At 53.6% G+C, this 27,640-nt stretch overlaps 1 protein-coding gene and 2 long non-coding RNA genes across 7 annotated transcripts in view; 1 reads left to right on the top strand and 2 right to left on the bottom strand.

Annotated features, from left to right (window-relative positions):
- The window catches only part of LOC309640756, a 21,412-nt gene extending 4,884 nt beyond the window's left edge, over positions 1-16,528 (bottom strand). Inside the window, exons 1-3 of the long non-coding RNA XR_014252391.1 lie at positions 16,499-16,528; positions 9,047-15,802; positions 7,042-7,231 (exon numbers count right to left, since the gene is read on the bottom strand). This is a non-coding gene — a long non-coding RNA (uncharacterized lncRNA). The remainder of the gene's footprint in view (positions 1-7,041; positions 7,232-9,046; positions 15,803-16,498) is intronic.
- HOXC11 (homeobox C11) lies at positions 15,812-19,531 on the top strand. 2 transcript variants are annotated; one of them, XM_082419953.1, is made up of 2 exons: positions 15,812-17,067; positions 18,285-19,531. In XM_082419953.1, the coding sequence occupies exons 1-2, from the start codon at positions 16,382-16,384 to the stop codon at positions 18,796-18,798; spliced, it is 1,200 nt and encodes a 399-aa protein (XP_082276079.1). In that variant the 5' UTR covers positions 15,812-16,381; the 3' UTR covers positions 18,799-19,531. The 2 variants fall into 2 exon arrangements, with proteins under 2 accessions (XP_082276079.1, XP_082276080.1); XM_082419954.1 differs by having other exon boundaries at positions 15,812-17,063; positions 18,285-18,656.
- On the bottom strand, positions 18,854-27,640 carry LOC309640753. Of its 4 annotated transcripts, none has more exons than XR_014252382.1 (3): positions 27,101-27,640; positions 25,503-26,990; positions 18,854-20,494 (listed from the first exon to the last, which is right to left on the bottom strand). It is a non-coding gene; the product is annotated as an uncharacterized lncRNA (long non-coding RNA). The 4 variants fall into 4 exon arrangements; XR_014252383.1 differs by lacking the exon at positions 18,854-20,494 and adding an exon at positions 24,489-24,798; XR_014252384.1 differs by lacking the exon at positions 18,854-20,494 and having other exon boundaries at positions 24,489-25,623; positions 26,505-26,990.

The raw sequence follows: 27,640 nt of genomic DNA, 5'->3' as shown, positions 1-27,640 counted from the left end.
CAGGAGTAGGCGAGGGTGGGGACAGTGGGACCAAGGCTCTCAGAACTTGCAGTTATTGGGGTTAGGAGAGGCTGAGAGGAGGGAGCAAGAGTGGAGGATGGGCAGAGAGCAGGGAAGGGGTCAGGGTAGCTCTGGGAGGGCAGAAGGAAGTGGGGGAACCTAGGAGGAAGTGTGGTTTGGGAGAACAGAATGATCAGCAATGTCCAAGTCCGCTGGGGTCTGGGTCCTCCAGGCCTGGCTGCAGAGCAGGCCGAGGCATAAGCATTTGGCAGACTCGGCTGTGGACAAGGTGATGATCAGGCTTTTGTCCCCTCTAGGGCAGGCTACCCGAACCGTCTCCTGGTCCCCAGCCCTCTCCCGAGCCCCCTGCGCCCATTCGCTCACAGGTGTGCTGCCATCCACTCTTCCTGCCGCTGAGGCGGCTGCGGACCGGAAGCCGCAAGCGGGGAATTGAGAGCAGAGCGGACGCAGCCTCAGGTTCAGTAGCCACCCCAGGGACCCCCACCTGGCCCTCCGGGAAGCCCAGGAAGCTGTAAAAGGAGCTGCGAAGCGCGGCATTGATTGGCCGAGAGAGTTTCTGGCAGCCGCTGCAGATTCTCCCTTCGCCGCTGGCGTTCATGGTCACGGCCGGCCGGAGGCTGGCCCGGCGTAATTTACGAGGCGGGAGGAGAATCCGCCCCTAAAAGGGGCTACCGGCCGCGGAGGCCCCCGCTCAGCCCGGGTTTCCCAGGCTGGTGACAATGAAGGAGGGGGCGCTGCAGCCCCCCACCCAACTCCTTTCTCTCTTTTACTCACCCCTACTCCACCTGCTCCCCAACGGCGCCCTTTGTCTCAGGATCCGCTGTCTCCGCCCCCAGGCCAGGGAACCGCAGATTAGGAGGACCAGAGCAGAGGGAAGGGCACATCCCAAAAACCCATTGGAGGCCAGAAAGTGTCTTCTCCAGCCGAGGGCCTTTTATTCATAGCCCCCTTCAGGCCTCAGCCCCAGCCCAGTAGATCCCAGGCTGGCTTCCGAAAGAGAAGCTGTGAAGGAGCCCCCCTGCCTTCTTGCACTCTGTTTTTATTCCCCTTGGTGAGAGTCCCCCAACCTCCCATCTGCTGACCCACCCTTGCCAGGAGCAAGAGGGCGAGAAGCAGGGGAATGATGGGAGTTAAGCCCAGCCTGGACAGTGTGAAACTGGCCTGCCAGCTTGGAGTTCTTCCCACCTGGGGAGAGTCTCTCCTTCCACACCCTGGAAAGGCAATCCACTCTCCCACCAGCTTCAAGTCCCTGTGAAAGATTGTGCAGAGGCATGGGCAAACATATAGGCACAGCTGCCCAGTACAGCACTCGGCCCACACCACTCTCCTGACTCTACTTGCAAACAGGCAGCCTCATATCCCCAAATACAGCCCTGCAGAGTAGCCGTACAATCACATACCCTCATCCCCCACTGGGCACCTGACACACTTCCCCACCCACATTAACCTATGTACAAGTTTGCAGAAATCACCACCGTTCCAGCTGTCTGCACACTCCCCTGTGGGCTGGCGCTGGGTATGAGGCACTCCCCTCTTTGCCTGGTCACCCATGTACCCCTTCATACAGCCCCTCCTGTGACCTCTTGGTCTCTGGGGTGCTGGATTTGAGTTTCACCACTCCAGCCTGACTCTCCCAGCTTAATAAAGGAGACCAAAACACGCCAAAGGGGTGGGGGGACAAAGATATGCAATATTCTCTTCCTGTCGCTTTAAACTTGATTTCTGTGAGCTTCTCTGTCAATCTGTGTCCTGTTCTCTGTGTCTGTTGCTAGTACCTAGTGTGATCCCTATGGGTAGATGCCCTCCTTTCCTCCCTCCCCGGCTCTCTGTAGTGTGCCCTCCTATGCAAATGTCTGTCTCTAGCACGTTTTCCCTTTATATAGTCCTTGTACAGAGTTGCTTCATCATATTAATATTAATAATAATAATTAAAACATGATGGTATGATGATGTGATTTTTTTGAGAGAAAAATTTTAAACTGGCTCCATACACATGGTCTCCTATGCCCAGAAAGAATGGGATCCCCAACCTCCTAGCTGTTCCCCAACTTTATTTTTTCCAGCCCAGGTGAATAATAAAAATAATAAACGTATAATAATAAAGGAAGAGCAGTTGCAGGGGCAACAAAAATATACAAGCAACCAAGATGTGTTGATGAGCTACCATCTCTAGTCCCAAGCAATTACTAGCAGAGAGAAAATTGGGGGATGGTAGATTAGGGGGGAGGAGAGGGATATCTGAGGAGTCGTGGGGTTGTAAAAATAATGTGGACAGCCCGGAGGAGGCTGAAACTACCTTCAGGACCACAAAAAGGAAGTCTGAGCTGCAAGATCTCCAAGAAGTGAAGCCAGGGTAGGGGCAAGAGCTGGTTGGAGCTGGGATGGTGAGAGTGCCACGGGGTAGGGGCAGGGGTTGGTGGGTCCACACTTCACTCTGATGGTTCTAACCCTGTGGCTTCACTCTGAGAGCACATTTTGTGCACTGCAAGATGACTGGAGAGGGTACTAAAGACCCCTTGAAGCTGGTGAAATAGGCTCCGCCTCTGTCAGCTGAGGCCCCTCCAGGCCATGACAGAGAGAGGCCCAGGTCCAGGCCAGAGTCTAGTCCCAGCTGAGCCCATGAGTCCTCTGCACCTCCACCTCACTCCTTCCTTATGGATGGGATGCCCTCCCTCTGCCTCCACCCGTGAGCCTCTGATCTCCCAGTTTCCCTTTCTCACAGCCAGCCTCCAATCACGGAGTCTCATCCAAATTCCCCCTCCACCCTCCTGGGCCTGCTCCAGAATAACAAGAGCCCCCCACAGAGCCCAGCCTCCCGAGCCACGCCTCCTGCCCTGAAATCTTTCTTTCTCTTTCTCCCCTCCTTTCTTTACTCCTGCAACTAGGAAAAGTAGCAGATTTAGACCAAATCCCATCCTCCCTTTGCCCCAATCCCCTGCTGAGTGTGCATCTGAAGGATTCAGGCAGGAAGGAGATCTCAAGCTTTGGGAGTCCTCCTATAAAGGGCCCACAGAGTTCAGGGGAGGCTGGGGACTGGATAGCTTCTGGCAGCCTTGAGCTGGTGGTGTAGGGGAGGGACTGAGTGGCTGCCCTTGAGTCTGAATAAAGGTGGGGGGAGGTCTGAATCCCAGTGAATCCAGGCAAGAGACTACCCTCTCCTTAAGCCACATCTATACAGGAAGAGTTAACAGTGAAGGCATTTCTGGCTAAATAGGAAAGAGGGAATTTAGAGAGGTCAGGAATAACTGGCCTTTAATTTATTCCCTTGATTTATTCCCAGAGACACTGCAGATCTGAGAGAGAAGGTTCCTTGTTGGGTTTTGTCTATGCAGGCCCTGAGACTCAATAACTGGGGAAGCTGTCAGAGAAGGAAAAACACTATAACCTCCTCCCAATGGCTGAATAACAAGTCCTTGGGTCTCCTGGCCAAAGAGAAGGTCATGGCTGGAGCCACAACCCAAATACCCAGGACGTGGCTGAGCTCTGGATCTGGGCAAAGATTGCATCTATTTTGCAAGTATTTGGCTTAAGCCCTCGAACTACAATTTACTCCACTGATTTAAGACAAAGCACCCTGTGTCTCTAACTGGGTCGTGAGGAACAAGAAAAGGAGAGAGTTATCTGGATAATTCAGGTAGAAAAATAATTTCACTGTTGTGTATGTGTAAGCTTATGCCGTTCAAATGAGTTGTGTATTTGGCCCTGATTAGCACCCAGTTCTACTCCACTCTGAGCTGCGTAGACGCAGCTAGGGTATTTAAAGCCACTATCGAGCGGGCGGGAGATGGGCCCGGCAGCCCGGGTTCTGTGGATGCTAATGCAGCCGGAAACCGGGCGCGATCGATGGCTCAGACCCAGAGCAGAGCAGGGACCGCCGGCCCCGATCTTCGAAAAATCAAACCCCCGGGACCTTGGGTTCCGGACCGGCCGGAGCTCCCGCCCATCCTCCCCGCCATTACCAGGAAAGTAGGAGCGTTTTTTAGGCCCCCGATCCGTGCGGGAAACGCACCCCGGAGCCCCCAACCCTCTCTGCGCGGCGGGCACAGGGAGGCGCCAAAGGTCCCGGTGTAATTCAGCGCGAGGTGGGCTGCAGGCCTGGGATCCCGCAGCCGCGTATAAGCCGAGCATCAGGCCCGAGCGGCCGCCCTTCGGTATCTGCCTCCGTCGTGACGGAGCTGCCGGTTTTCCGCGGAGAAGCGTGCGTCCCGGACGCCCAGCACCGCGGCAGCCGGGGGCCGAGCTCGCGATCGCCGCTCAGGGGAGGCCCCGAGACAAAGGCCCGCCGGTCGCTGGTGGCCGACGCGGGCGCCTGGCCGCTCGCTCCCCGCCCCGCGCCCGGAGCGCTCCGTGCCCCGGCCCGGCGGACAGGGTTCCGGGGCCTCAGTCCAGTTCCCCGCCCGCCTGGCCCGGCCTCGGCTCCGGTGTGCCCGGGGTCCCGGGGAGAGGAAACCCGGCGCGCCTCCCAGCCCCGGCCCCGCCGCCCGAACAGCGCCGGCAGCTCCGGTCGCTGCGCGAGGGCCGCCGGCTCCCGCGAAGGACTGGATGACCCCTGCTGGCCAGATCCGCGGAGGCCGCGAAGACCCGGACCCGCCCAGCCGCTCGGCCCTGAGCCCCAGCCCGGGGGCGGGGGGACGCTCCGTGGGTTTGTGGGTGACCTCGAAGAACAGCCCGAGGCCGAGGCGCTGCCGGGCTGCGGGAACCAGGCCTTTCTCCCAAGTGCCCTCCCTCTGCTGGGCACGCGGCGTCCCCACAGCGGCGGCCCGCCCTCCCGCCGGGTTCGTCACCGCCGGCGGCTCTGCCCCAGGCTCCGAAAGCCTGTGCCGCCCGAGAGAGCCTGGCACCGGAGCCGAGGATCTGGACTTGGATGAGACCAAACGCAGCGGACCTTTAGCCAGTGTGACCCAGCCGGTTGCCTGGGGGTGATTTCTCCTCTCTGAGCCGGAGCCGCTTCCTGGGGACTCCGAGATAAGCCTTCCGTTTGTCAGTTTCCCTGACCCGGAGTGGAGAACTTCCTTCAAGGACCGGTCTGTGCGGAACTCACCGGCAGTTGTTGCTAGAAAAGCTCCCTGTGAAAGACGCATAGTCCACATTCGGAGCGTGGAAAAGATGTTCCACAAAATGCACGCTTGGCCATACTGCCGACATAACCGATATACTGAAACAGTCTAAAATGCACAGAGATCTATATTACATGTACATTCTGGGCATGGAAAATATATTTCTCTAGAAAATATACATATGGAGGCACTCTTTTCTATTTTATAGGAAAACAACCTCCTGGGAAAAGATTACATATAGCATGTATACCCATCACATGTAAAAATTCATTTACATAGATTAAACAGTACACTTGCACATATCCTGCGCAGGGAAGGTACAGTCCTACATCTATTTAGCTACATGGATGTAGGCATATAAAGGGCATATAAAATCAGTACATGGACAATGCATCCAGATATTAATATATCCACATTAAAAAACTGCATGGAAAATATACATCATGTTATTATATATACACAAAGTGCCTATCAACCCAGTGTATGAAAAATATATTCTGTGAATTATGTTTGCATACATGGTGTATGTGTACCAAATACATTGAGGTACATACTTTGATTTCACATATTACTGTATTTATAATACACATTTCTCTGGCAATCTTAAAAACAGTAGCAGGAGGAAGCTCAGGCATTGGCAATGACATTCTCTATCAGCTGAACCTCTTTTCTGTCCTGTATTTCTATTATTTCTGTCTTTTACAAACCCCTTTCTGTGTCTACATGGATTATTTATATGAGTGGTCTTCTATCTCTATTTAACTGTTGCTTCTCTTGTCTGAGGTCAGGGTCTATATTTAGAGCCCTAGGTCCTGTTTGCGGCAGAGTCAGACTGCATAATCACTCCTGTATGAAATTAGCATTGTATAATTACGTTACCCCTTCTGTCTCAGGATGTGTTCTTCTAGATCTAATATAAATATAGTTACTCTGAGCTGCCAGTTAGGAAAGGGGGAAAGAAGGCAGCCCAGCAACCAGGTGAAGTGTGTGACAGGCAGGCTCCGGCTGTGTGCTGGGCATGCAAGGGCTTCTTGAAAGCTAAGGTTTGTTTAACTTTTATAAAATTTACTTTAAAAACTCAAGTCCAGGGAGCAGTATGAAGTAAAGGCTGGACCTTGTCTTCTATGCTCCTCTCAAATCTGAGAGCAGCCCCACTCCGTCCCAGACGACCGGGAAGAGGACTCCGGCCTGCCCAACTCCTCGACTCCAGTTCCCATCCTTAACCTTGGCCGGGTCTACACAAGCAACTGGGAAAGGTTATCCAATAACCCAAGTTTTTCTCAACAAAACCCATTCCCAATGCCTTTTCAGAGACAGTCATAACTTAAAGTATTTTCTGGAGCTGAGCTAACTCCGATCTGGCCCCCTAAAAATGAGTCCCACTTGGGTCTCTCTTTAGCAGCTAAAAATCCTGGGCTACATGACACACGCCTATGGAAAAATTCTTTGAGAGACAATACACTCACACCCAACAGAGATATTGTTTATGAGTCGATAGGTTCCATGTAGATGCGGCCATACTTTACTGTCCAAAGAAATCAATTAATTAGTGCCTCACCAGTCCCCGCCCCCACCGCCCCCACCGGCCGCTGCTTGGCTGAGCTCGAGCGGCAGAGATAGATGTGCGTGGCCAGCTCGCTGGTCTTGTTAACAAGCCTCGTCATAAAGATGGAATGATAAGGAGAGCAAGGAAGCCCTGGTGGCCGCGAGGGGGGGGCTTCAATGGCCCAGCCCAACGGGCTGTGGGACGGTGGCAAATCGGAACCAGAGCGAGCCCAGTGCAGCTCCTGCTCCAGCACCAGCACCGAGGATCACCAAGGATCTGGTGTATCCAGTGTTCTCCCCTTCTGGGGTGGTCACGCTGTGACTCGAATAATTCCCTCTCCCCTCCTCTTTCCTGAGTTGTCCCTTTTCTTCATGGAGCCCCAAATTTAAAAAAAAAATTTAATAAAAATACATAAACCTCTGTCCATGAGTGCCTGTCTTGCCCTCTGCCACGTTTGTTCCGGAACCTGCCGCCTCCTTCTTTCCCTGCATTTCTCCGTGTGGTTCCTTTTCATCTCCATCTGGCGCTCTCTTCCCTCCTTTGGCTCTCTCTCTGGCTTCATGGTTGCTTTTTCTACCAGGTTGGTACTGGCTCAGGCCCCAATGAGCTTGTAAAAATAATACAAATACCCCCTGGTTATCTCTCAGCAGAGTAAACACACCCAGATAAGCCCAATGGAAAACAAAAAAACAAATAACAACAACGAAACACTCCCCCCCAAAAAACCCTTGGATATAATCGCTGGTTTGGGTTGCAGCACTTAATTCTGTTTATTCTCACCAATGTGCATACTTAACAGAGAGATATTGATATTAAAAGGCAGGGGGGAATTAATTTTACTTTTATAGTCATCTATTAAGAGCAGAGGATGATCTGAGTCTCCTTTAAAGGGACCGGAAAAAGGGAGGAGGGAGAGAGAGAGAGAAAGGGAGAGGGAAGGGAGAAATATGACTGAAAGCGAACAAAGATCTTTGCCTGAAGAAACAATGTAACACTAGACAGAACTATAAAGTATGGGAATGTAAGAACACAGGACTCTCTCAGCTTCCCCCATTTGGAATCCTGTCCCTTGCACTTCCTGCTGAAATCTCAACCCTGACTACACAGCAATATTCAAGGAAGAATTCATGCAATTATCTGGATAATTGTAGGGGGAGAGAGAAAGAATTTCCCTTTGATTGTCTGATCCTCTCTGGTGTCTGTGCAAAGGAGGAGGAGAAGTGAGATGTAAGGGGGAAAAGGAAGTGGTAGGGTCTCCCAATATGACCCTATCCCCTACAAGATGGCTACTCCTAAATCAAGGAGGTCCTAGGCAGGCTTACAGATTCTGGAACATACTCAAGAATGGACACAGATTCACTTTCATTTTCCAGGATATTTGCTTGGCTTTACATTGTCTGCATAGATCTGCCTCATCCAGTATTGTAATTATCACAAGTAAGTGAATAATAGATAATTATAGGGGTGTCCATAATATCATTTATTTTATAGCCACACAAGATATGATTAGAGTTAATGTCGGAGGCTTTGTTGGAGCCTGGGAGGCAACAAGAGGCAAAGCAGAGAGGCCTGCATAATCTGACTGTTTCCTATTTTCATGTGTGTGGGAATCTCCAGAAATCCCTAATTCTCTAAATTCCTGCCCCAAATGTCTTAAGTGAAATCTCTAGGATTTTAGGGGCTGGAAGCTGAGAGAAGGGCAAACAACAATTTGGTCCTAAGTCTCCCCCTTAGTCTCAAGAGCAGTGGTCTCTGCTCTCCCCATACCGCCACAAACAAGGGCTGCATCCTCCATTCAAGACCACTAGGGTCACAGAGACTTGGCGGGTGAGGCCAGTGAGAGGAAGACAGAGTCTTACCAAAACCAAATTCACTGCCATCCTCAAGTGGGCACTGGGCCCAGAGTGAAGCCCCTATAATCCCAAATTGGCCTTCTTTCCTGGACCCTCTTCCCCAGGGATACCTGGATGGAGGCAGAGGCCAGGCTAGGGCTGTGAAGGTCACTTGGGGTGGGGATGGGAGAGTATTGAAAATATTTATTCTTGTTTCCGGGATTCAAAAGATCAGGAGAGAGAGAGAGAGAGAGAGGTTGCAATAGAGAGCTGGGCAAGAGAGAATCAAGGGAAACCATGAAACCAGCAGCCAAGAATAAAAGGAATGAGTGAAGGGAAAGGGGCAGGAAGAAGAAAAGCAGGAGAAAAAGAGAAGGAAGGGAATAAAAAAGAAAAGGTAGGAAAAGGGGAAGAAAAGGACAAAAGAGAAAAAGAGGAAGTGGAAGAAAAGGAAAGAAGAGAGAGATTTGACAGAGAAAAAGAAGTAGGGAGGCAGAGGCCAGGGTCGCCTGGGCTCTGCCTGGCTGCCTGCAGCGGTCTGGGTGGGCGGGGGGCGCCCTGACAAAGTGAAGGTCAAGTTAGCATCGTACCTTATAAGGAAGGCGTCAGTCCTCCATTTCAGCCTTTCTTTCTGCCAGGACGTGGCCGTGGCATTTCTGGTCTTGTAAACACTGGACTCTTTGGGGCCTTAAAAAAAAAAAAATAAAGACCCCCCTCCTTCCTTTATTGGGGGTGAGCTCGGCCGGCTGGGGGAAGCAGTGGACAGAGAAGTCAACTAATGAAGACTCCGGGAAACTTTTCTCTCCTTTTCTCTCTCTCTGGCTCCGCTCCCGCCAGCTGGGGCCCCCTCCCTCCCTCTCTCCCTCCCTCTCCCTCCCTCCCACTCCCTCCCACTCCCTCCCTCCTCTCTCCACCCCAATGCCTCTTTTTCTCTCCGTATCTCTCCGTCTTCCGTATCTCTCGCCACCGTCTGTAACTCTGAGCTCCATCTCTCCACTCCCCCCCTCCCATACGCAGACTTCTAAATCCATTCCATTCCACTGCGAAGCGGAGCAGGACGTAAGAATTGGAGAGAAAATTAGCCGTCACAAAGAAAAAAAATGTTCATTTACAGCTTAGATGTCTGACTATTAAGATTTTCTTCGAAAACAAGGCGGTACACTCGGTAAGGAGGAGGGGAAGTGAGGCAGCAGGAGTGGGGAGGGCTGATGAGGCAGGAGCCTTGGATTTATTTATTTCTCATATCCAGAGGCGGAAAGAGTGGGGGAAGAAGCGGCAAAGCGAGAGAGAAGCTGTTGAACCCGGCAACTAGCAAAGTAGGAGGCTGCAGCCGAGGGACGGGGAGCGAAGCGCGCCGCGCTAGGACCCTGTAACGCGGCTGCGATCCCCTAGCGTTGAGCCGGCTCAGCCTAGGCCTTGGGTGCGGAGAGACAAGTATATTAGATATCTGTTGGTCTGAGAAGTGGGGGAAAGGCAGGGATGGAGGGAGGCAGGGAGAGAGGCGGAGTAAGGCGACGCCGCAGCCTGCCCGCTGGAGGGAAAGCGAGTTCCGGAGTGGAGGCGGCGGCGGGCTGGGCTGCGGGCAGTGGGCAGCGGGCAGCGGGCAGCGGGCAGCGGGCAGCCGGCGGGCTCAGGCGAAGGAAGGCAGCCGAAGAAAGGAGCCTGAAGTGGAATCATTGGCCCTCTCCCTCCAGGGTACCAGGGTAGCACTACAGGAGAGAGAGAGAGAGAGGGAATGAATATGGCGTGGAGGTGTCTGTGAAGGGCTCACCTCTTTCCAGGACCTCACAGCTTGTTTTCGCCTGCTCTGCGCTCACTCAGCCCTTTTTAGGCCTAATCATTGCTTTTGAAATGGGAATTCTAATGGCAAGGGAAGGGAAGGATGCACTGATGGGGGGCTTCTGGTTAAATCTGATGCCCTACAAACCCCTGCTGGTTGTCACCTACACCCTTCTCAACTGGAAAACCGGAGTCTGGAATCAGTCCCCTCTCACTTGACCTACCTGGTTGAGGGTGCCTAAGAGCTATCTGGGACCTGAAGTGGGGTCTGGGGCCCAGGTGGGAGCTGCCAGGAGCGGTGGGGGCTGTCAGGGAGCTCCCAGGCCTGTATGCCTGGAGCCCTGCCACCCTGTGTTCTGATCATGAAAAACAAAGGGGGAGGATTTGATTATCTCTGCTGGTGTTAAAGGAGCCTGGCTTTCAAAAACAGCCTCTGACCCTGAGATCTAAGGTGATAAGTGTCTCTCCCACTGACGTTTAATCTGGGCAAACGTCCTACTGCCTGGGCTCAAGTGGCTGAGGGGGTGGCCGGGTGAAGACAGTTGCTGCCAGGAAGCCCCAGGGAGGGAGTGGCAGGCCCTCTCTGGCATTATCTGGAGTTCTCTGGAGAGTATCTTTAAAGGTCAGAGTGGACTGGGGAAGCCCTTTCTGATGTCCCCCTCAGCCCAGAGAAGGGGAGCCCCAAGAAGGGAGGGAGTTTACTATGAGCTGGGACATTTTCCCCTAGTGAGGGAAAGGCAAAGATAGCCAGACCTCATCCTGCAAAAATGTATTTTGTGTCTGTGACAGAAAATTGGTAGTCACTTGGGAGATGTACGGACTTGCAGTGAGTGGAGCAAGGCAAGACGTTGTGGCGAAGGCAGAGGCTGAGGTGTGATTTAGGGTGGTGCAGGAATCTGAGGGAACGAGACTGGAAAGGTATCACCCAAACCCATTTTCTCAGAGAAGCCAAACACACACACACAATGGGCCTAATACTGAAAAACACCAGATGATCTGCTTCCAAGGGACATAACAGGCCAAGTGGATACAGGTTAATAAAACCCGCAAAAGCCCAGACAGGAACACTTAAAATGCCCGAGAAACAAAGCATACTGTGACAAATTCTCACCCAACACACAAGTACATGCACCAGAATGTTCCCAGGCACAGACAGACCTTCCCCATTTTGAGCCCTCATCCTTGGACACTCAGGTATACCTGCCCAGCTCCAAGGGCACACACACACTTGCGAACCCTCCTAGACCCACCCACAGAAACCCCTGGGGGCAAGGGGGCAAGCACTCAGCTGCACACACACCCCACAGAGCCAGGCCCGTGTCTCCTGATCCTCAGTAATGCACGATCCATACCCGGAGATAAAAGTCTAGACAATAGACGGTTGTTTATGACAACGAGGCTCTCCAAGTTTGGGGCCAGGCGATAAATCTCTGGCGAATCTTCTTGGAACTCAACTTCTGGCTGTAGTGACGGGAGAACCACGGAGACCGCAGAGAGGAGAGCAGCAAAATGGGAGAGATTTTTGAATCGTGAGCAGAAGACGACTTCCCCGCTGGGGCAAGGGAGTGCAGGCGGCCACATTCTGCCCCACGTGGCAGGTCCACACTGTGGAAGCTTTCGGATCAGGCTTCAGAACCAGGCGAGTCAGGCTTCCTGGCTCCCGAAACTGGGGAGAAATGGCAGGGCCTGGAGGCTGGGACTGACCCACAGACAATTCTTGCTGCAGGCAAAGGGTCTCTTTTGTGGGTGACTGGAATCTTCTTGCTATGTGTCACCTGAATTTTTTCACCCCACGCCTGCGCCCTCTCTCTCTCTCTCTCCTTTTCCTTTTTGGGTTGATGGGCTGTTCCCTTTTGCATTTTCGACCCAGGCATCTGATCACAAGTAAAGAGCCACTGAAGTTGATCTCATAAAAATGCCGCCAGCTCACTTTGATCTGTGCGGACTGGGTCCGAGCCTAAGTAGGCGCTGAAGCCGGGGAATGGCGGCTCCGGCCAACCCGGCCTCCACTGGGCCAAGAGTTCGGAGATCCGCGTGGCTCAGCACTGCAGTTCTGCCCAGAGAAGGCATTTTTTGTGTGTGTGTGCTGTTGCAGCTGAGTTTGGAGACCAAGGTCCAATGGTAGTGGCTCCATTTCCAGACTGCTTTTAAGACATTTCCTTGATTTTAGAGCATTTGGTGAGGGGCCAGTGAAACTGGCTCGTAAAATGGGACTTTTATTGGGAGAAATGGGGTCGCGTTGCTAGCCTCCTGGGACAATCCCTCTGCCGAGGAGGAAAGGGGGTGGGGCTGCGGGGGCAGAGGGGCTGCCCTTCTCCCTCCTCCTATCCTGTCCAGGGGCCGGAGGAACCTTGGAGCAGCGTCCTCTTAGGTGACCTGACTTGGGGCCTTGGGCTTGGGGCAATGGCCAGGGCTGAGGAGAGATGGGAGTCTGAGAACTGGCGGTCCCTTTCCCTTCTAGTTCCCTGGCTGGGGGTGGGAGGTCTCACGGGGTGCAGGATAAACCGCTGGCCTGAAAACCCCCAAGCACATTAAAGGGATTATTAAACTCAGTGGCACTGCAAGGGAGAGAGATTTGTGCAAAAGGATTCAATCCTCTCTGGCCCAGCCTCGGATCCACTGAGGGTGTCCATGCGCTGATTGCCTATCTCTTTATTGACCCCACAGAGACTGAACTTACAGACCAGAGAGCTCTAAGGGCCCCCTTTCTCCAAACTGGGGTTTCCTCCCAGTTCTTGGTCTGTGGGGTGGGCCCCTTTCCCTACCGCAGTCTGCTCTCTCCAGAGCAGCAGCAGGAGGTGGACAAGCTCCGAGGGGGCCCAGTACTGTGTGTGGGGTGCTGGGCTGGGACCTGGAGATACTGCCCCCTTCTGAAGCCACCTCTGGTGTCTGTGTGTGAAAAGGAAGTGTACTAGAGTCTGTCGTGGCCCTGGCCAGAGTATCGAGGCAGCTGCCCAGACCGCAGCTGCCTGCTAGCCGCTGGGCAGGCAGGCGGTGCTGAATGAGGCCACCCAGAGCCAGTGGGGCGGGCAGGATGGCCCTGCTGAGGAGGATTTCAGGTGAAAGCTGGGACTCCAGTAGGTGGAGAGGCCGCAGGCACCCATTAGATGAGGGGGAGAAAGCCGCCTCCTCTCCGAGGCGTGGGGCTTGCCAGGGCTCCTGGGAATCAATTTGGGAACCGATTTTGGATTTTGGGTCTCACGTCGGGGGAGGCAGGGATGCCCAGGGATGCCGGCTGAGGCAGGCAGCTCAGCCTATGCTTCAGGGTGGCCTGGACCTAGGACTGGGCAGGGAGGCCACTCGCCCACACCGTAGGCACTTTTGCCAATCAATGTCTCCCTGACTTCAGCAGCCAAGGCCTTCTCTCCTTGACCCCAGCAGCAACCTCCAGTTGTTGGGATTTTTTTAAGTTGCTAAAAACTTAAAAGTCAGACCAAAACTAGAAAAAAATTTTTTTGAACTTTGTGCCTTAATTTTAGGGGGAAAAATATTAATGTTCAGAAGCCTCTATTGGGAGACCCTAGAATTTCCTGAACATCGACTCCTTTGACATTCTTTCTTGCCTTTCTTTTTTGTTTCAAGGAATAGAGCCGCCAGCAGCTCCTTGTAGCAGCCTGGCTCACTTTTATGGTGGCCCTGGAATAAACTTTGGTGGTCAAATTCAAGTGCTCAGGCCCACAGCTGTCTCCTAACAGGAAGCGAACCCCCTCCCCACTGTCGGCCCTGGCGGTGCAGAATTTGCCTTGGGGGCTTGGGCCCCACAAGGCCCAGGAGGCCAGGACTGAGGGGGAAGCAGGGCCCTGGGGGGAAGTGGGGAAAGCCAGAGCGGAGACTCTGACGCTCATCCACACCTCTGCAAGGGATAGGGGTACCTCTCAGCTCCCTCTTACCAGTTCCTATCACTGTTTGGGGAGCATTTTGCCTCCAATAAACTCGAGTTTAATGAGGAGAGCACGAACCCCATAAAAGCCATAGTCCATAGTTCCCCATCATTATAATTAAAAATGCCGGCCCCAGTACACCCTATAAAAAGAGGTAGGGGAAAGAGGAAAAGCAACAGATTTTTTTTTCTTGCAGCCTTCTCATTAGCAAAGCCCTAATCTAGTTCCTTTTTGCCCTTAGTTAAGATCTGGCCCTTAGTTAAGATCTGGCCAGGGCTAAAGGCGAGCTCGGGAAGCAGTGCCCAGCAATGAATGTGTAGAGGAATGCCGGAGACCTATCCCTGGGTATGCCAGAGCCTCCCCGAGAATGGGACCCATGGCCAAGGCTGTTCCAACCCAGGTGTTGCTCTAAAGCAAATTTGAGGAGACAGGAGGGTTGGGAAAGAATGATTTGGGGAGGGGTTGTATTTGGGGTCAAGGTACCATTTTTTGTGTCTTCCCCATCTAGTATTGGGGCCTCAGTACCTTGTCAAGTTCAACAAGGAAAATCAAATACAAATAATATTTTTAAAGTGGAAACCAATTTTAAACAAGAGTTAGGGGTTAAAAGAGGGTTTGGGCCATTTCTGGCTTTTCCTAAGGGTGCGGTGGACTGCGTCCCCGGGGGCTTCAGTTCCTTCTGCTGATCTGAACAGAACAGATCATGCCCTGCTGGCTCCTCCTTGGATGCAAGGTTGCTTTCTGCTTGTGGGAAGTTGCTGTAGTACCCAGTCTAGAACCTTTCAATAAACTGATTTTCAGCTGCCCAGATGTGTCCTGTGGGAAAGAAGGCAAGGGAGTTCAGAACCACTGAGCCCACCTCTGGGGTCACAGCCATCCAGGAGGCTGGCAGGGAAGGGCAGGACTGAGAAACAGGAAAGTGGCACCCACCAGGGCCTGGCTGCAGCTCCCGGGGAGCAGGGAGCGGGGCTGGGGGTTTCCACTAGAGAGTGCGCCCTGGCCCTGCCCAGCCCACCCAGGGTCCTCAGTTCTCTTCCACTGCCCTGCTGGTCTATTCCAGAGACCTGTACCTGGCCCCACCGTCCACCTCACAGCCCCCAAATCGTCCAAGGATAGGAGCCCCAAACCCAGTCCCCCCACCATATCCTTCCTAGAGCCGACACTGGGCTTCTTTTCAGTGAAGAAGCTGAGACTGAGCCCCCAACCCAAAGGGTCCCTGACAGAGAAGACACAGGACTCTCATTCCAACCTTTTTCTTGCGGGTTTGAGACTTAAAAATCCACAGTGGATGTAGCTTTCTGTGCATTGATTGACAATAAAGTCAGGCATGAAATATTCACCCAGGGCCACTCTGTCGTACTAAATATTTAACACAACATTAGAGAAGGTTTTTCCCAGACTTCGCCAGGCACCGGCTGGGCGGCTGGCTCACTGCTTACCACTGTTTATGACTAATCTGAGTCCCTAGCCGCCAGCAGCACAGCAAGCCAGACAAAGTTGGGACACTGGCTTGCTGCTGGGCCGCCTCACCTTTGGGAAACTTCAGATACACTTCCAGGGAGTCTCTCCAAAGGGGAAAGGGAGCCTTGATACCCAGCCCTGGCCAGGAAAAGAATCGACTTCTTCAAACTCTTGTAAACAGGCGCTGTGACCCTCTTCAGGTTGGTGGGGTAAGAGTCCCTGAGACTTGGGGGAAAAGATTCACATCTCTGGCAGAATCAGGCAGTGGGGAATGAGGTCCTCATCCCTAGCCCTGTCTTGGGCTGATCACACGGAGGAGGCAAGACCCCCCCCCCCATACGTGAGAACCCTCCTCCTTCTCCCAATCCTGGCGGGGGGGGGGGGGGAAAGAGCAGCAGCTAGAAAAAAATACAATTACCCCCTCCTAGCCCCCGCCCCCGCCCATCCCACCGCCCACCCCACCCCACCCCACCCCAACCCTCTCTCTCTCCTCCTTTGCTCGCTCTGTGGAATGGAGAGGAGGGGAGTGTCAAGAGAAAAACGAATACAAATCTGCAATTGATTTTCATAATGTTTCTGCGGTGTTTGCAAACCAATCGCCTGAACGTCCCCATCTTACCTAAGAGAGAACCCCTCCTACGACTGCGAAGTGCTCCGAACTGATATATGACAATATCTACTTTGGATCACGTGCTCGGGGAGAGAGACTAAGACGGATAACGCGTCATCTCGCCTTCCCAAATTTTCCCCCCTCGCTAGATCAGGTCCAAAACCTCCATCTGGAGCCGGCAGGAGAAGAGAACGATGTTTAACTCGGTCAACCTGGGCAACTTCTGCTCGCCGTCGCGCAAGGAGAGGGGCGCTGATTTCGGCGAGCGAGGGAGCTGCGCCTCCAACCTCTATCTGCCCAGTTGCACTTACTACGTGCCCGAGTTCTCCACGGTCTCCTCCTTCCTGCCCCAGGCCCCCTCTCGTCAGATCTCCTATCCCTACCCGGCCCAAGTGCCCCCGGTCCGGGAGGTCTCCTACGGCCTGGAGCCCTCCGGCAAGTGGCACCACCGGAACAGCTACTCCTCTTGCTATGCGGCGGCCGACGAGCTCATGCACCGGGAGTGCCTGCCTCCTTCCACCGTCACCGAGATCCTCATGAAAAACGAAGGCTCCTACGGCGGCCACCACCACCCCAGCGCCCCGCACGCCGCCCCCGCCGGCTTCTACTCCTCAGTCAACAAGAACAGCGTCCTGCCCCAAGCCTTCGACCGTTTCTTCGACAACGCCTACTGCGGTGGCGGCGACGCGTCCGCCGAGCCCCCCTGCCCGGGCAAGGGTGAGGCCAAGGGGGAGCCCGAGGCGCCCCCGGCCTCGGGACTGGCGTCCCGGGCTGAGGCGGGGCCCGAGGCCGAGGCCGAGGAGGAAAACACGAATCCCAGCTCGTCCGGTTCAGCCCACTCGGCGGCCAAGGAGCCGGCCAAGGGAGCCGCCCCCAGTAGGTAGCAGCGGCCGGGAAACAGGCGGGCAGGAGGGAGGGAGCCAGAGAGGGAGGGCGAGAGTAGGGGGGAGGCGAGGGGAGCGGGGACGGCCTCGTGTTTTGGGTCAGTCCGATTTTATGTGGAGTTTTATAAGCATTCAAAGGATTTTATTATAACCTACAAAGCCCTCTCTCCCAACGACTCGACTTTTTACGATGGAGAAGGGGTGGGGAGGGAGGGAAAAGGGCTCTTTGGAAAAGCCGGGTGAACCCCCTCCCCGTTATCTCCCTCGGTCTGTGAAATTTTTAAAAGCGCCACCATCGCGGGCTATATTAACTTTGATCGTGAACTTAGAGGAGCATTTAAGGAAGGATGGGGAGCCCGGCTGCCGGGGGGCGGGAGGGAGGGGAGGGGTGGAGGGGGAGAAAGGGGAGGGCAAGGGAAAGACAGGGAGAAACTCAGAGAGGGGGAGTGGTGGGGGAGAGAGGCAATGAAGCAGAACCTGAGACCGGGGAGGCCAGCCAGGGCCGCTCTGCTTCTTTCAAAAACTATTTTCCAAATGTTCAAACTGTGTTCGCGTGTCCCTGAGCAGAACCCGGAGCAAGCAGGGGGTCAGCGACGACAAGGGGTGGGGACGAGGCGGCTCAGGGCTCCACTCTGCTCCAGGCCTGGGGCTCAGCGTTTCTCTGCGGCCCGCGGCCTCTGCGCCGGCCTAGCCTGGCCGAAGGGAAGGCGCGGCCCGCCGGGCGTCCCGGGGCGCCAGGGCCCCCGGAAGCAACTCTCGGGTGTCTTTGGTGCCTGCTCGCTCGCTTCTTCCCCGCCTCCCCACGACTCTCGCCCGGTCTAACTTCTTCGCGCCTGTTCTCCGCGGTTCCCCCAGATTTCTGGGGGAGGGGGGGCGGTGGGTTTTCAGAGTCACTAGGAGGGCAGCGCAGAAAGGGGCAGAGGAGCCCGGCTGAGCAGAAGTCGGGGGGGGGGGCGGGTTCCACGGGGACGCACTTGGCCCCGTCTGGCTTCCTTCTCCCCCAGACTCCGCCAGCCCCGGCCCTCGTCCGAGGGGAGGGGACGCGGGTCCCACGGTGGCCCGGGATGGGGGAAGAGCTCGCCCTGCCAGGGGTCTCGGCTCGGCCCAGCGCTGCGCCCGCGGGAGGGCTGCCCGGCGGTGGGGCTGGGGTCGCCCGGGTCTCACGTGTCTCTCTCCCCCTCTCCTCGCACTTGCCCCCTCCCCTCCCCTCCAGACGCCCCCCGCACCCGCAAGAAGCGCTGCCCTTATTCGAAATTCCAGATCCGGGAACTGGAGCGAGAGTTTTTCTTCAACGTGTATATCAACAAAGAGAAGCGGCTGCAGCTGTCCCGGATGCTGAACCTGACGGACCGACAAGTGAAAATTTGGTTTCAGAACAGAAGGATGAAAGAAAAAAAACTAAGCAGAGACCGGCTGCAGTATTTCTCGGGAAATCCTCTGCTGTAACCGCAGACCGGGCCCTTTGGGGGGAGGGGGGAAAGGGGGAGATTATTTTATTTTATTTTTATTTTTTATTTTCTAACTCGCCTTCTTTCCGCGGGTGGAAAACTGGACTGTGGCCAGGGCTGGCCCCCACTGCCGTTGCCCGCACTTCTTTCCGGAACCTCCTTCACCTTGGTCTGACTCAGTGTGGGACAGGGACCGGGCCTGGAAAGGGGGGTGAAGGAAAGTGTCTGATCCACGGCGAGTGGACACCGTTGGCGCCGAGGCCAAGAATCTTTATTTAAAAGAAAACACACCTCGCGACAATGTCTTGCTGCTCGGATTGGGTGGGGGGAGGGGCGTGAGTAGTGGGCGCCTGAGCCGAACAGTCCTTGAACTGAAAGCCTTCCCTTGCCCATGTGAGAAGATCTGCTAGGACACCGTGTCTGGGAGGGGAGACCTCCCGGGCTCCCCGTCCCTACCCCACCACGCCCCACTGCTGGGGGGCAGCTAAATGTGATCCTGCCTTGCTGTGAAATTTCTGTTCCTTTGACCTGGTGTTAGGTGTGCAAAGTCGTGTCCTACCTCTGTCTGTGCCCAGGCCCTGCCCAAGCCTAGTTGTTCTCCCCCCTTGAACGTGTAGAGCCCTCCTTTGAAATTTCTTAACTGGTGCGTTGAGGTTTCCTAACCTTTTTCCAAGCTGTGCCCCACTCCGCAAATTTATAGCTATAGTCTATGCATTTGTTACCTTCTTTTTTTAAAAAAAAAAGATCGGGGTGGAAGAGGCAGTAGGGAGATGGGATTGGACGCCTCCCCCATGCTGAGGCCTGAATTTTTGTAAATAAATTTCACAAGCATTTCTTTCTACCCGGAGGGGATATGGGGAGGACTCGCCTGGAATGAGATTTGAATCACCCATCTCCTTGTGCGTGAGTGCGTGTGTACGTGTGCAATCCCCACCCGGCTCCTGTCCCAGAGGGATTGCTGTGAATTTTTTTTTTTTTGGTGGCAAATAAAGATATTTCATTCTGTTCAATATTATGATTTTATTTGACCCTTTTATTAGCCCCTCTCCTCTTAAAACCCTCAATGCTCCCAAGGCGGAGGAGGTGGAAGCAGGCAGGCAGAGCCCAGCCGAGGAGGACAGGCGTGCGAAGGTGAGGTAGGCTGGAGCTGGCGGGCCTGCACCCGTCTCTCCACGGGCAGGGGCAAGAGTGTGGCGGTAGCTTCCTTCTGCTCTCAAGTTGAGGACTTTCCACTGCGACTCCTAAAGCTCTCATTTCTCACGTGCAGCTCGAGCTGCATCCAAACGCCCAGCAACGCTTTCCATTTAAGCACACGTTTGTTGTGGAGTTAATTGTAACCATCAACGAATTTAAATTTATAGGAATTTTCTTGGCTCCACCGCCCTCCCACCAGATGTCTCCATCTGTGGCAGTTAAATGTGTAGGGTTGAGGGTAGGGCTTTCATTTTTTCTCTTCTTCTTTTTCCCTCTATGAGAAGACTGTATTGGAATTTTTATATACAGTTTTGAGGGAGGGAAGGGAGAGGGGGAGAAACCAGACCCTTCCCTTTCCTCACCGCGCCAGCCCCTGAGGGTGGGAGGGTAAGGCTGGGCCCCTTCCCCTCAAGCACAAATGGCCAGGCTCCTCCAGACACAACAAGACCCTAGGCTGGGGCCACCCTGATGTTTATACATTGGTCTCCCAGCGTAGAAAGCCCCAGAGATTTGTTTTGTAAGAGGTTGGCTTGGGGTGGGGCGCTGGGGAAGGAGGTGACCCATGAGGATGGTCACCACACCCATATATATATTTGGTGCATGTTTCTTCTGCATAAAGATAACCATAGTCCTTTCAGCGCATTCCTTGAGGGCACTCTGGCGGTCTCTGTTCCAAATTCGTTATTTGGGGGCAGAGGTTTAGGACCAATTCTCTCATCTTTCCCTTTTCTTTGGAACTGCTCTTCTGTAATTCGAAGAAAATGTTTTCGTCAATATAATTCTGTTGAGTGAAAGAAAAAAGCACCATGACTATAGACTATTGCATCTAGGTTCCGTCGTTTTTGATGACAGGGGTATCTGAATCTCCAATTTGTAAATGTAGGTCTTGAGACAAAATTTGCAAGCTGGGGTGTATATACAACCCCACAATTGCCTCATGTGCCCACACACAAATATTTGTCAGATGCCTATGGGTGCACATGAAAAGGAATATTAATGTGTACGCTTTTGCCTATAGTATGGAGTAAAAGTGACCACATGCACATCTAGGGCTTGTGTCCTCTGAGGTGTGTAACCACTGTCAGTGTGTAGTGAGTGTCAGAAGGAATGCAGCTGAGGATCGTCTGTGTGTGTGTGTGTGTGCATGCACATTTGCGTGTGTGTGCACTTGTGCACGAGAGATATCTCTAGGTATGATGTTTATCCACTAGTCATAACAAGGGATATTGGCCTGCCAGCCGTGTTTCCAATAAAATAGGATGGAGATAACTATATAGAATGAACCTGTTTATAAAGCAAAATACTGATCTCTAAATGGCTCTTGATTTTGGAGAAAAATATTTAAAATCCAAAGCTACCACTTTCCCTGCAATATGCAGCCCAGAAAAGATCCCCAGCTCTAGAAGGGATTTCTGAAGGAAGGCGGGGTGTCATGGTGAAAGAAAAACAAAAGCTTTCTATGATCCAAGCCCAGGAAGCTGCCAGTCCTCGGTGACCTTCTAAAAATTAGAAAAAAGAGGTCTCTGTCCCCCCAACAAACCCACCTTCGGGCCCCCGGGATGTCCGACCCCCCTTGGCGGTCAGGGGCACTCTGGGCTCAACCTCTTCGGGTAATCCCCTCCAGCCGTGGCGCTGCCCGGGAACAAAAGAGCCTCGTCTAGACGCCGCCATAAAGTGCCCCCACCCCACCCCGCGCCTCTAAACCCAGTTTCATTTCGCCCTTAACGACCCAATCTGGCCTGTGTTAGAAAACGCTTCCGCCCTAAATAGTAAACAAATCTGCAGTGGACAGTCTTGGCTCCCCCAACACACCCCATACCCCCACTCCATTACCCCCTTGCCCGCAACCTCCTTCCCCCCCCCTCTTCTCCTCCAGCCTTTCTCAGCTCCCAGTTCCCCAATCCCCCCCCCACCAGTAAATAAACCCGAGGCCGAGTTCAAAGTTTCCCGGAGCTAAGGAGGAATGTTGGTTGTAAAAATCCAAGTTTATAGCGCACGTGGGAGTTTACAAGGGTATTAAGTGGTGTGGGCTGAGAGAGCACTCTGGGCCCCTCCCCCTCCCACTATGGGCTTTGGGGGTGCAGGGGGAACCTGGGGGACTTGAAAGGAGAAGTGGGTTTGGTGTTTCTTTGTCACGCAGACCCCCAGGTTGCTGGGGGATGGTGATGCGAGGGCGCCTTGGAAGACGGTTCACAGAGCCCAGCCAAGCGCCTCTGAGAGAAAGCCCGCAGGTTCTAGGTGTCCCAGATGGGGAAGATGGGGAGCTCTGCTTTAGGCAAGCAAGAAAGTTACAGACTAGGTGTCTGAAAGGTGAATGGAGTTGGGGATACCTGGAGCCGTTTCTCAATCGGAGGAGGAGAAACTACCTGGGGAATAATTTCTCGAGTGGATTGAAGGCAGAGAGGGTTTTTCTCACCAGGACAAAGAACTTTGAACTTCAAGGGAGTCAAGGGCGCCACCCCTTCCCTCTCCCCGCCCCTCTCCGGAATCTGTAGGGCAATTCGTTTCTGGGCCAATATTCCCTCAAGGGGGCAGCCCCTGGGGTTTCCTGTTGCCCTAAGGTTGGATAATGCTGTTTGTTGAACCCTCCCAGCTCTGAGCCCGCCAGAACTGTGTGCACGCGACTGCACTCTTTATTATTCATATAAACCTTTGGAAAAGGCAACGCCCGGGAAGTTTTTATAACTTTGTTTGGCATAAAAGTTTTACAAGATTCCTCCTCTCTTTCTAAAAAACTTAAAGTTTTGGTCTTGCCATGGAACGAAGTCTCAGGGTCTCTGGGAGGTTGGGGAGAGAGAAGTTCTGGGGTCCTGGTGGGAGGCGGGTGTCTGGAGCTGTATCTCTAACTAAGGCAAAACAAGGCTTAAAGGTTGGGATTCATTCTTCCTGAGGCCCACCTTGGATCCAGCTTTGGGGGCTGCTAGGAAAGTCTCAGCCACTCTGCTGTTGAGACACACCCTTACAGAACCCCAAAGTTCGGACAATGTCAATTAGACCAGGTCTTCCCCATCACATCCTCTTGTTCTCCTGTAGGCATCTCTCTTTCTCTCTCTCTCTCTCTCTCTCTCTCTCTCACACACACACACACACACACACACACACAGCCCTGCACACACCCTCAACCCACTGCACAAAGTGGAGACCCATAACCTTGACTCAGACCGTTAAGTTTGGGAGAGTCTCTGCACACACAGCCCTGCAACCCTGCCTCCTGCAAAGTCCACAAAAGGTTTGATGCAAGACAGAATTCAAAACAAGAAATGCCTGCCCAGAGGTTGCAGTGATTCTAGGACCGACCGAAAGAGAAGGAAGGTCAGCGGGCTGCAGTCCAGAAGCTCGAAGAACAAAGTTGCCTGTATAGGGACGTGGCCTTGGACTGCTAAGCCTGCGAGTGACCCCTTGGATCTGCCCCTCACCTGGGACTGACAGACCCCACTCCTTCATTTCCCCTAGCTCCAGCCTTGGGGTATCAAGTGGGCTCAAACAGGGACTATTTTAATGTTCATCTCTGGAAGTCAGGACAAAGATGGAGCAACTTCTCCAAAGACAGGCCTGGTGGATGAGGCTTCTTCGGGGTGATGGACTTGAGGATACCTAAGCCCTGGAGCTGAGCACTTCAGGGAGCCAGTGGAGTTGGTCAGGATGTGCCCCAGCGCCTGCTTTTCCTTCCCTCTAATAGTGACTGCTGAGGCCTGGCGGCCAGCGGCTGCCAGCCCTACACTTCGCCTTGTGAGGAGCCGACTTAAGGCTGAAGGCGGCGGGCGAAAGTCAACTCCAAGCTTGAGCAGTGGGGCTGGGAAGGGTTGCTACTAAGCCTGGCGCGCTCCCCCTCACGGTGCCCAGCGCAACAGAGAAAAACAAGAAGAGCTAGGGGAGAAAGTCAAGGGGAAGAAAAGCATTTAGGAGGAAAGAAAAGAGTAAAGAATAAATTGTATAACAAAGAAAGAAAGAAGGGAGAACTAAGGAAGACAAGAAAGAGAAAGAATCAGAAAAAGAGAGGGAAACAAATGAATTGCAGAGAAAAAGAGAAAGAAGCAAATAAAGAGAAAGGAGGAAGATGGAAAAAGAAAGAAAGAGGGGGGAAAAAGATGGAAAACAAAGATCTTCGAAAAGGAAGTTAGCCGGTAAGGGAGGAGTGCGATTTTCTCCGAAGTAAGCCGGCAGACCACAGCCCTGACTCCGGCTGGAAAACACGACCCACTAGGCAACTTGGGCGCAAACCATAAAGTGGGGAGCAAGGCTTCCCCCCTCCCGCCCGCCAAAGACATCATCCTATCCGTCCTCCTCCCAAAGCTTCTACTGGATGTGTTTGCTGTCTGGTTTCAATTCAGGAGGCAAAGTTAAATAACTGCTTGGCTTCGGCAGGGCAAGAAAGCAGTTGTGCTGGCTATCAGACTTTGGGATGTGGGGATCGTAGGGAGTACATTTTTTGGGTAAAAGTGAATATTTGTGGCCGTGTACATACAATCAAGCTCCAAGTCAATTACGTGTCTAGGCGGTAACCTCCATAGCATCTGGGTGCAAACGTGTACAACGTCCAGATGTGAGAGCGACTCTGATGGCCAGGCTGCCGCCAGGGTGGCACTGAAATCCGGAGTAGACCAGAGGCCCCTCCAAGCGTCCTCAGCCTCCCACTTTCCTCTTGTACCTGTTTGAAAATCCGTTTGGGGGGCTTCGGTGCATTCTGTCTTTTGCCTGGGATTTTTCTGCTCCCAATTCAGCCGGAGCAGAGCCCGGTGTTAGTGAAGAAAAAGAAAGCAAATCTTTCCTTCAAATTTTGAGAAGAGAATGATTTATTTGGGCCTCCAAAACAAGAGGGAAAAACCCTGCAATTTTAACCACTGGTGTGATTTTGTTTTCCATTTCACTTGAGATTTCAACACACACACACACACACACACACACACACACACACACTGTATAATTATTTTATTTTATTATTTTATCCCAAAGGGAAAAACACTCTTTCTTCTTTTCACCTCACCTTTGGAATTTCCTAGATGACGTCCTTAGCCTTGTGGGGAAGCTCCACTAATTTTCCTTGGAGAAATCAGGGTGCCTCTGGGGTGCTTTGAGGGCTAGAGCCTGGAAAGCAGCCGAGGTTCCTTTCTGTTCATCGAGCACTAGATTCTCCTTCTTCTGTTTTCACATGGGGACTCCTAGCGCCCCAGTCCTCAGCCTGCCCTCTGGAACCCGCTGACCACCCTGAAGTCTGCGAGGCGCACCCTCCACCTCTCCCTTGGTCACAGTCCCACTGGCGGCAGGAGGCCCAGCTGCTCATCCCTGCTGCACTTCCAGGGTCTAGGTACCGGGAAGAAGGGCACAGGGGGCCAGAGCTCTCGGGGTAGGGGGGGTTGGTCAAAAGGTAGGTGCAGCCTGAGCCCGCTCTGGCCTGAAGCCCCTGGATTTTCACATCCCCCAAGTTGAGGCAAGAAGAGGGAGCCTGCAGGCATAGATGCAGCACTCCTGGAAAGTTGGGGAAATGGCTTAACAGGGTGATTTTAGCAACATAGAGTTCTTCTGGACCCCAATCCAGTTCCCTTGGGGTGCAGGCCTGAGGGTCTTGGCCCGGTGGGGCTTGGCCGGTAGGCGCCCAGCAGTGGCGGCAGGCGGCAAGTGGGATGGCCGTGGCAGCCTGAATGCCTTTGAACACCAGGCCCGGACAATAGGACGGAAACAGCCTTTGCTCGTGCCTCGGGAAAGACGGAGCCCAAGGGGGCAGGGCTGGGACCCACACCTGACTGTACTTTCCCAGACCCGCACAAATGCTCCCCTCTCCCCGTCCTCACCCTCACGTCTTCCTTCCTTTCGTCTCCACTGGTGCAGAATCCCAAGTCTGCAAAAACCCAACAAGTTATTCAAGTCGGCGTCTTCGGGTTCTTGTTTAACAGCTCCGGGTTTGCGTTTATCCTGCGTAATTAAAGGCAAACATTTGTCCCACCGGGGGTCCCACTTAGGCTGATGAATTTGATTTCTTTTTTCATTAATGGGCCATGTTTATCATACTTCTAATTATTTCAACTTTAAACACTATTCGTTCTTGTAAGGAGATGGGAGTGGAGGCGCGAGGCTCCTTCTCCCAGGGGGATTATTTCCATTAATAATAGCAAGGATTCTGAAAGCGACTCCATCCCCACCCAGGGCTGAGGTAAGGAGTGAGTTTGGGATGGGGGTCGGGCTGGTAGAGGAGACAGGTCTCAAAGCCGAGTGACTCTGCTTCTCTCCCGCTGGTTCCCCAGGTTAAGCTGTGGGGCATGATGTTTTTGAGAGGTTATCTGGAGTTTGTCTCCTTCACTCTGCCGCCTCCCTCACCCCCTCCTGGGCTGGGCTCAGACCCTTCACCTTCGAGGCTCTTGGAAACCTTCCACAGCCCCAGCCGATCCCAGCCTGGCCTGGGCAGAGAGGCTCAGGGAGTGCTGTCCCGGCCCCCAGCTACTAACACCGAGAGAAAGACGAGGAAAAGCTGAGGTGGTCAAGCGGCACCTGGGTCTGGGGGAGAGGGCCCAGCAGACCCCAAGATAGGGGGCAAGGGCAGGAGACTGGGATGCCAAACTCCAGGGACAGGGACACCAGGCAGGAAAATAAAGGAGATGTGAAAGCGGGGGGAGGGAACCCCCCCAAAGCCATATAATTCTCAATTGCTTTGGTCTTTAATTTCATCGCCCCATAAATGAGGAAATATCAGTTCCCATACTAAATTTTTATCCTCGGCTGATAAATATGACGGGGAATTTTCGTTGGGTCCTCGTAAAAGCGAACAGTTTCGATCAAACTGGCGGGGAAAGACTTACGCAGATAATACAAACAGAGTGGCCATAAAGTCTGCGCGTTTCCCGCGGGGTGGGACAAATGGCTCCCTGGATTGACTGCCACCGGGGCCGTCCCAAGTCTCATCTGGGGCCTAAACAGGCTAACCTTGCCGGGGCCAACCCCTTGTGCCGAGCCCATGGCGACCTCTGTAAATGAAAACACGAAAGCATTTAAAATCTCCCCTGGCTGGCCCTGCCAGCAAGTCACACATTACACATTTTCTTCCAGTTTTCCCGGGGTTCGGGGACCCCTGCGCCTTGTCTCTCACTCTCTGGATGACAGATTTCGGCAGATTTCTTTCCGAAGTCGTCTTCTAGCAGCCGCGGGCTTGGGCCTCCCTAGAAGCGATCCAGCCTCCTCACTCCTCCGCGCCAGGGTGTCTGGAGCGCTGGTCTTTTCCTGGCCAGGTTCCAGCCCTTCGGAAAGTCGAAACCCATGGCTCGGTCCAGGGGAAAATGTGGGGCGACCTGAAAGACAAGTTATACTCCAGATTCCGTTTCCTGAGGAAAGGGTGGAGAGTTTAGTTCGCTTTGTGAGAAAGGAGATGAAGAAACGGAAATAACTATTTGAAACATACCTTGTCCCTTATTTCTCGCTTCCCTTTATTAAAAAAATAACCACAAAAATAGACTGGTCCGTCTTCTCCTCTCAAAAACGCCCCCAGCTCATTCGCTCTGTTAAAGGACACTTCTCTGGGTCGGATTTTGTCGCGTCCGTTGCCCTGGTTTCCCGGTTGATACGTGACTCCCCCAAACCGCCTGAGGCCCCGCGGGTTCCCTCTTTCTCTCTGGGAATGCTCCCTGTTTTCGTGGGGGCAAGGTCAACTGGAAAGCGAGGGCCGCCAGGGCCTGGAGCAAAGCAGCCGAACCGGCTCCAAGGCCAAAGCCTTCCTGCCCCTGAGTTGATAACCCAGGAGCCACCCACCCAGCCAGGCCCAGGCCGCACACCCTGGTCGGGGAGCCGGTGCCTTTGGTTGCCGGCTTCCTCCTCCCGCGACCCCTAAATCCCCTCGGAATCCCCCTCTCCCAAGCAGCCCTTAAGTCATCTTGACCTCCTCCCTGGCCTGCCCCAGACACTGGAGATTCCCCGTCAATCCCCACGGGGAACTTGCAACTCA

The sequence above is a fragment of the Balaenoptera physalus genome (genome assembly GCF_965194825.1).
Source record: "Balaenoptera physalus genome assembly, chromosome: 13".
Lineage (NCBI taxonomy): Eukaryota > Metazoa > Chordata > Mammalia > Artiodactyla > Balaenopteridae > Balaenoptera > Balaenoptera physalus.
The sequence above is the reverse complement of the archived record's forward strand: the minus strand, read 5'-3'. Positions and strand labels throughout refer to the sequence as shown.

What these genes read in the sequence shown, in the direction of transcription:
- HOXC11 (XM_082419953.1), top strand. Translation starts at nt 16,382, where the DNA reads ATGTTTAACTCGGTCAACCTGGGCAACTTCTGCTCGCCGTCGCGCAAG. An exon ending in AAGGGAGCCGCCCCCAGTAG is followed by an intron (nt 17,068 to 18,284) that starts GTAGCAGCGGCC and finishes CCTCCCCTCCAG; the next exon opens with ACGCCCCCCGCACCCGCAAG.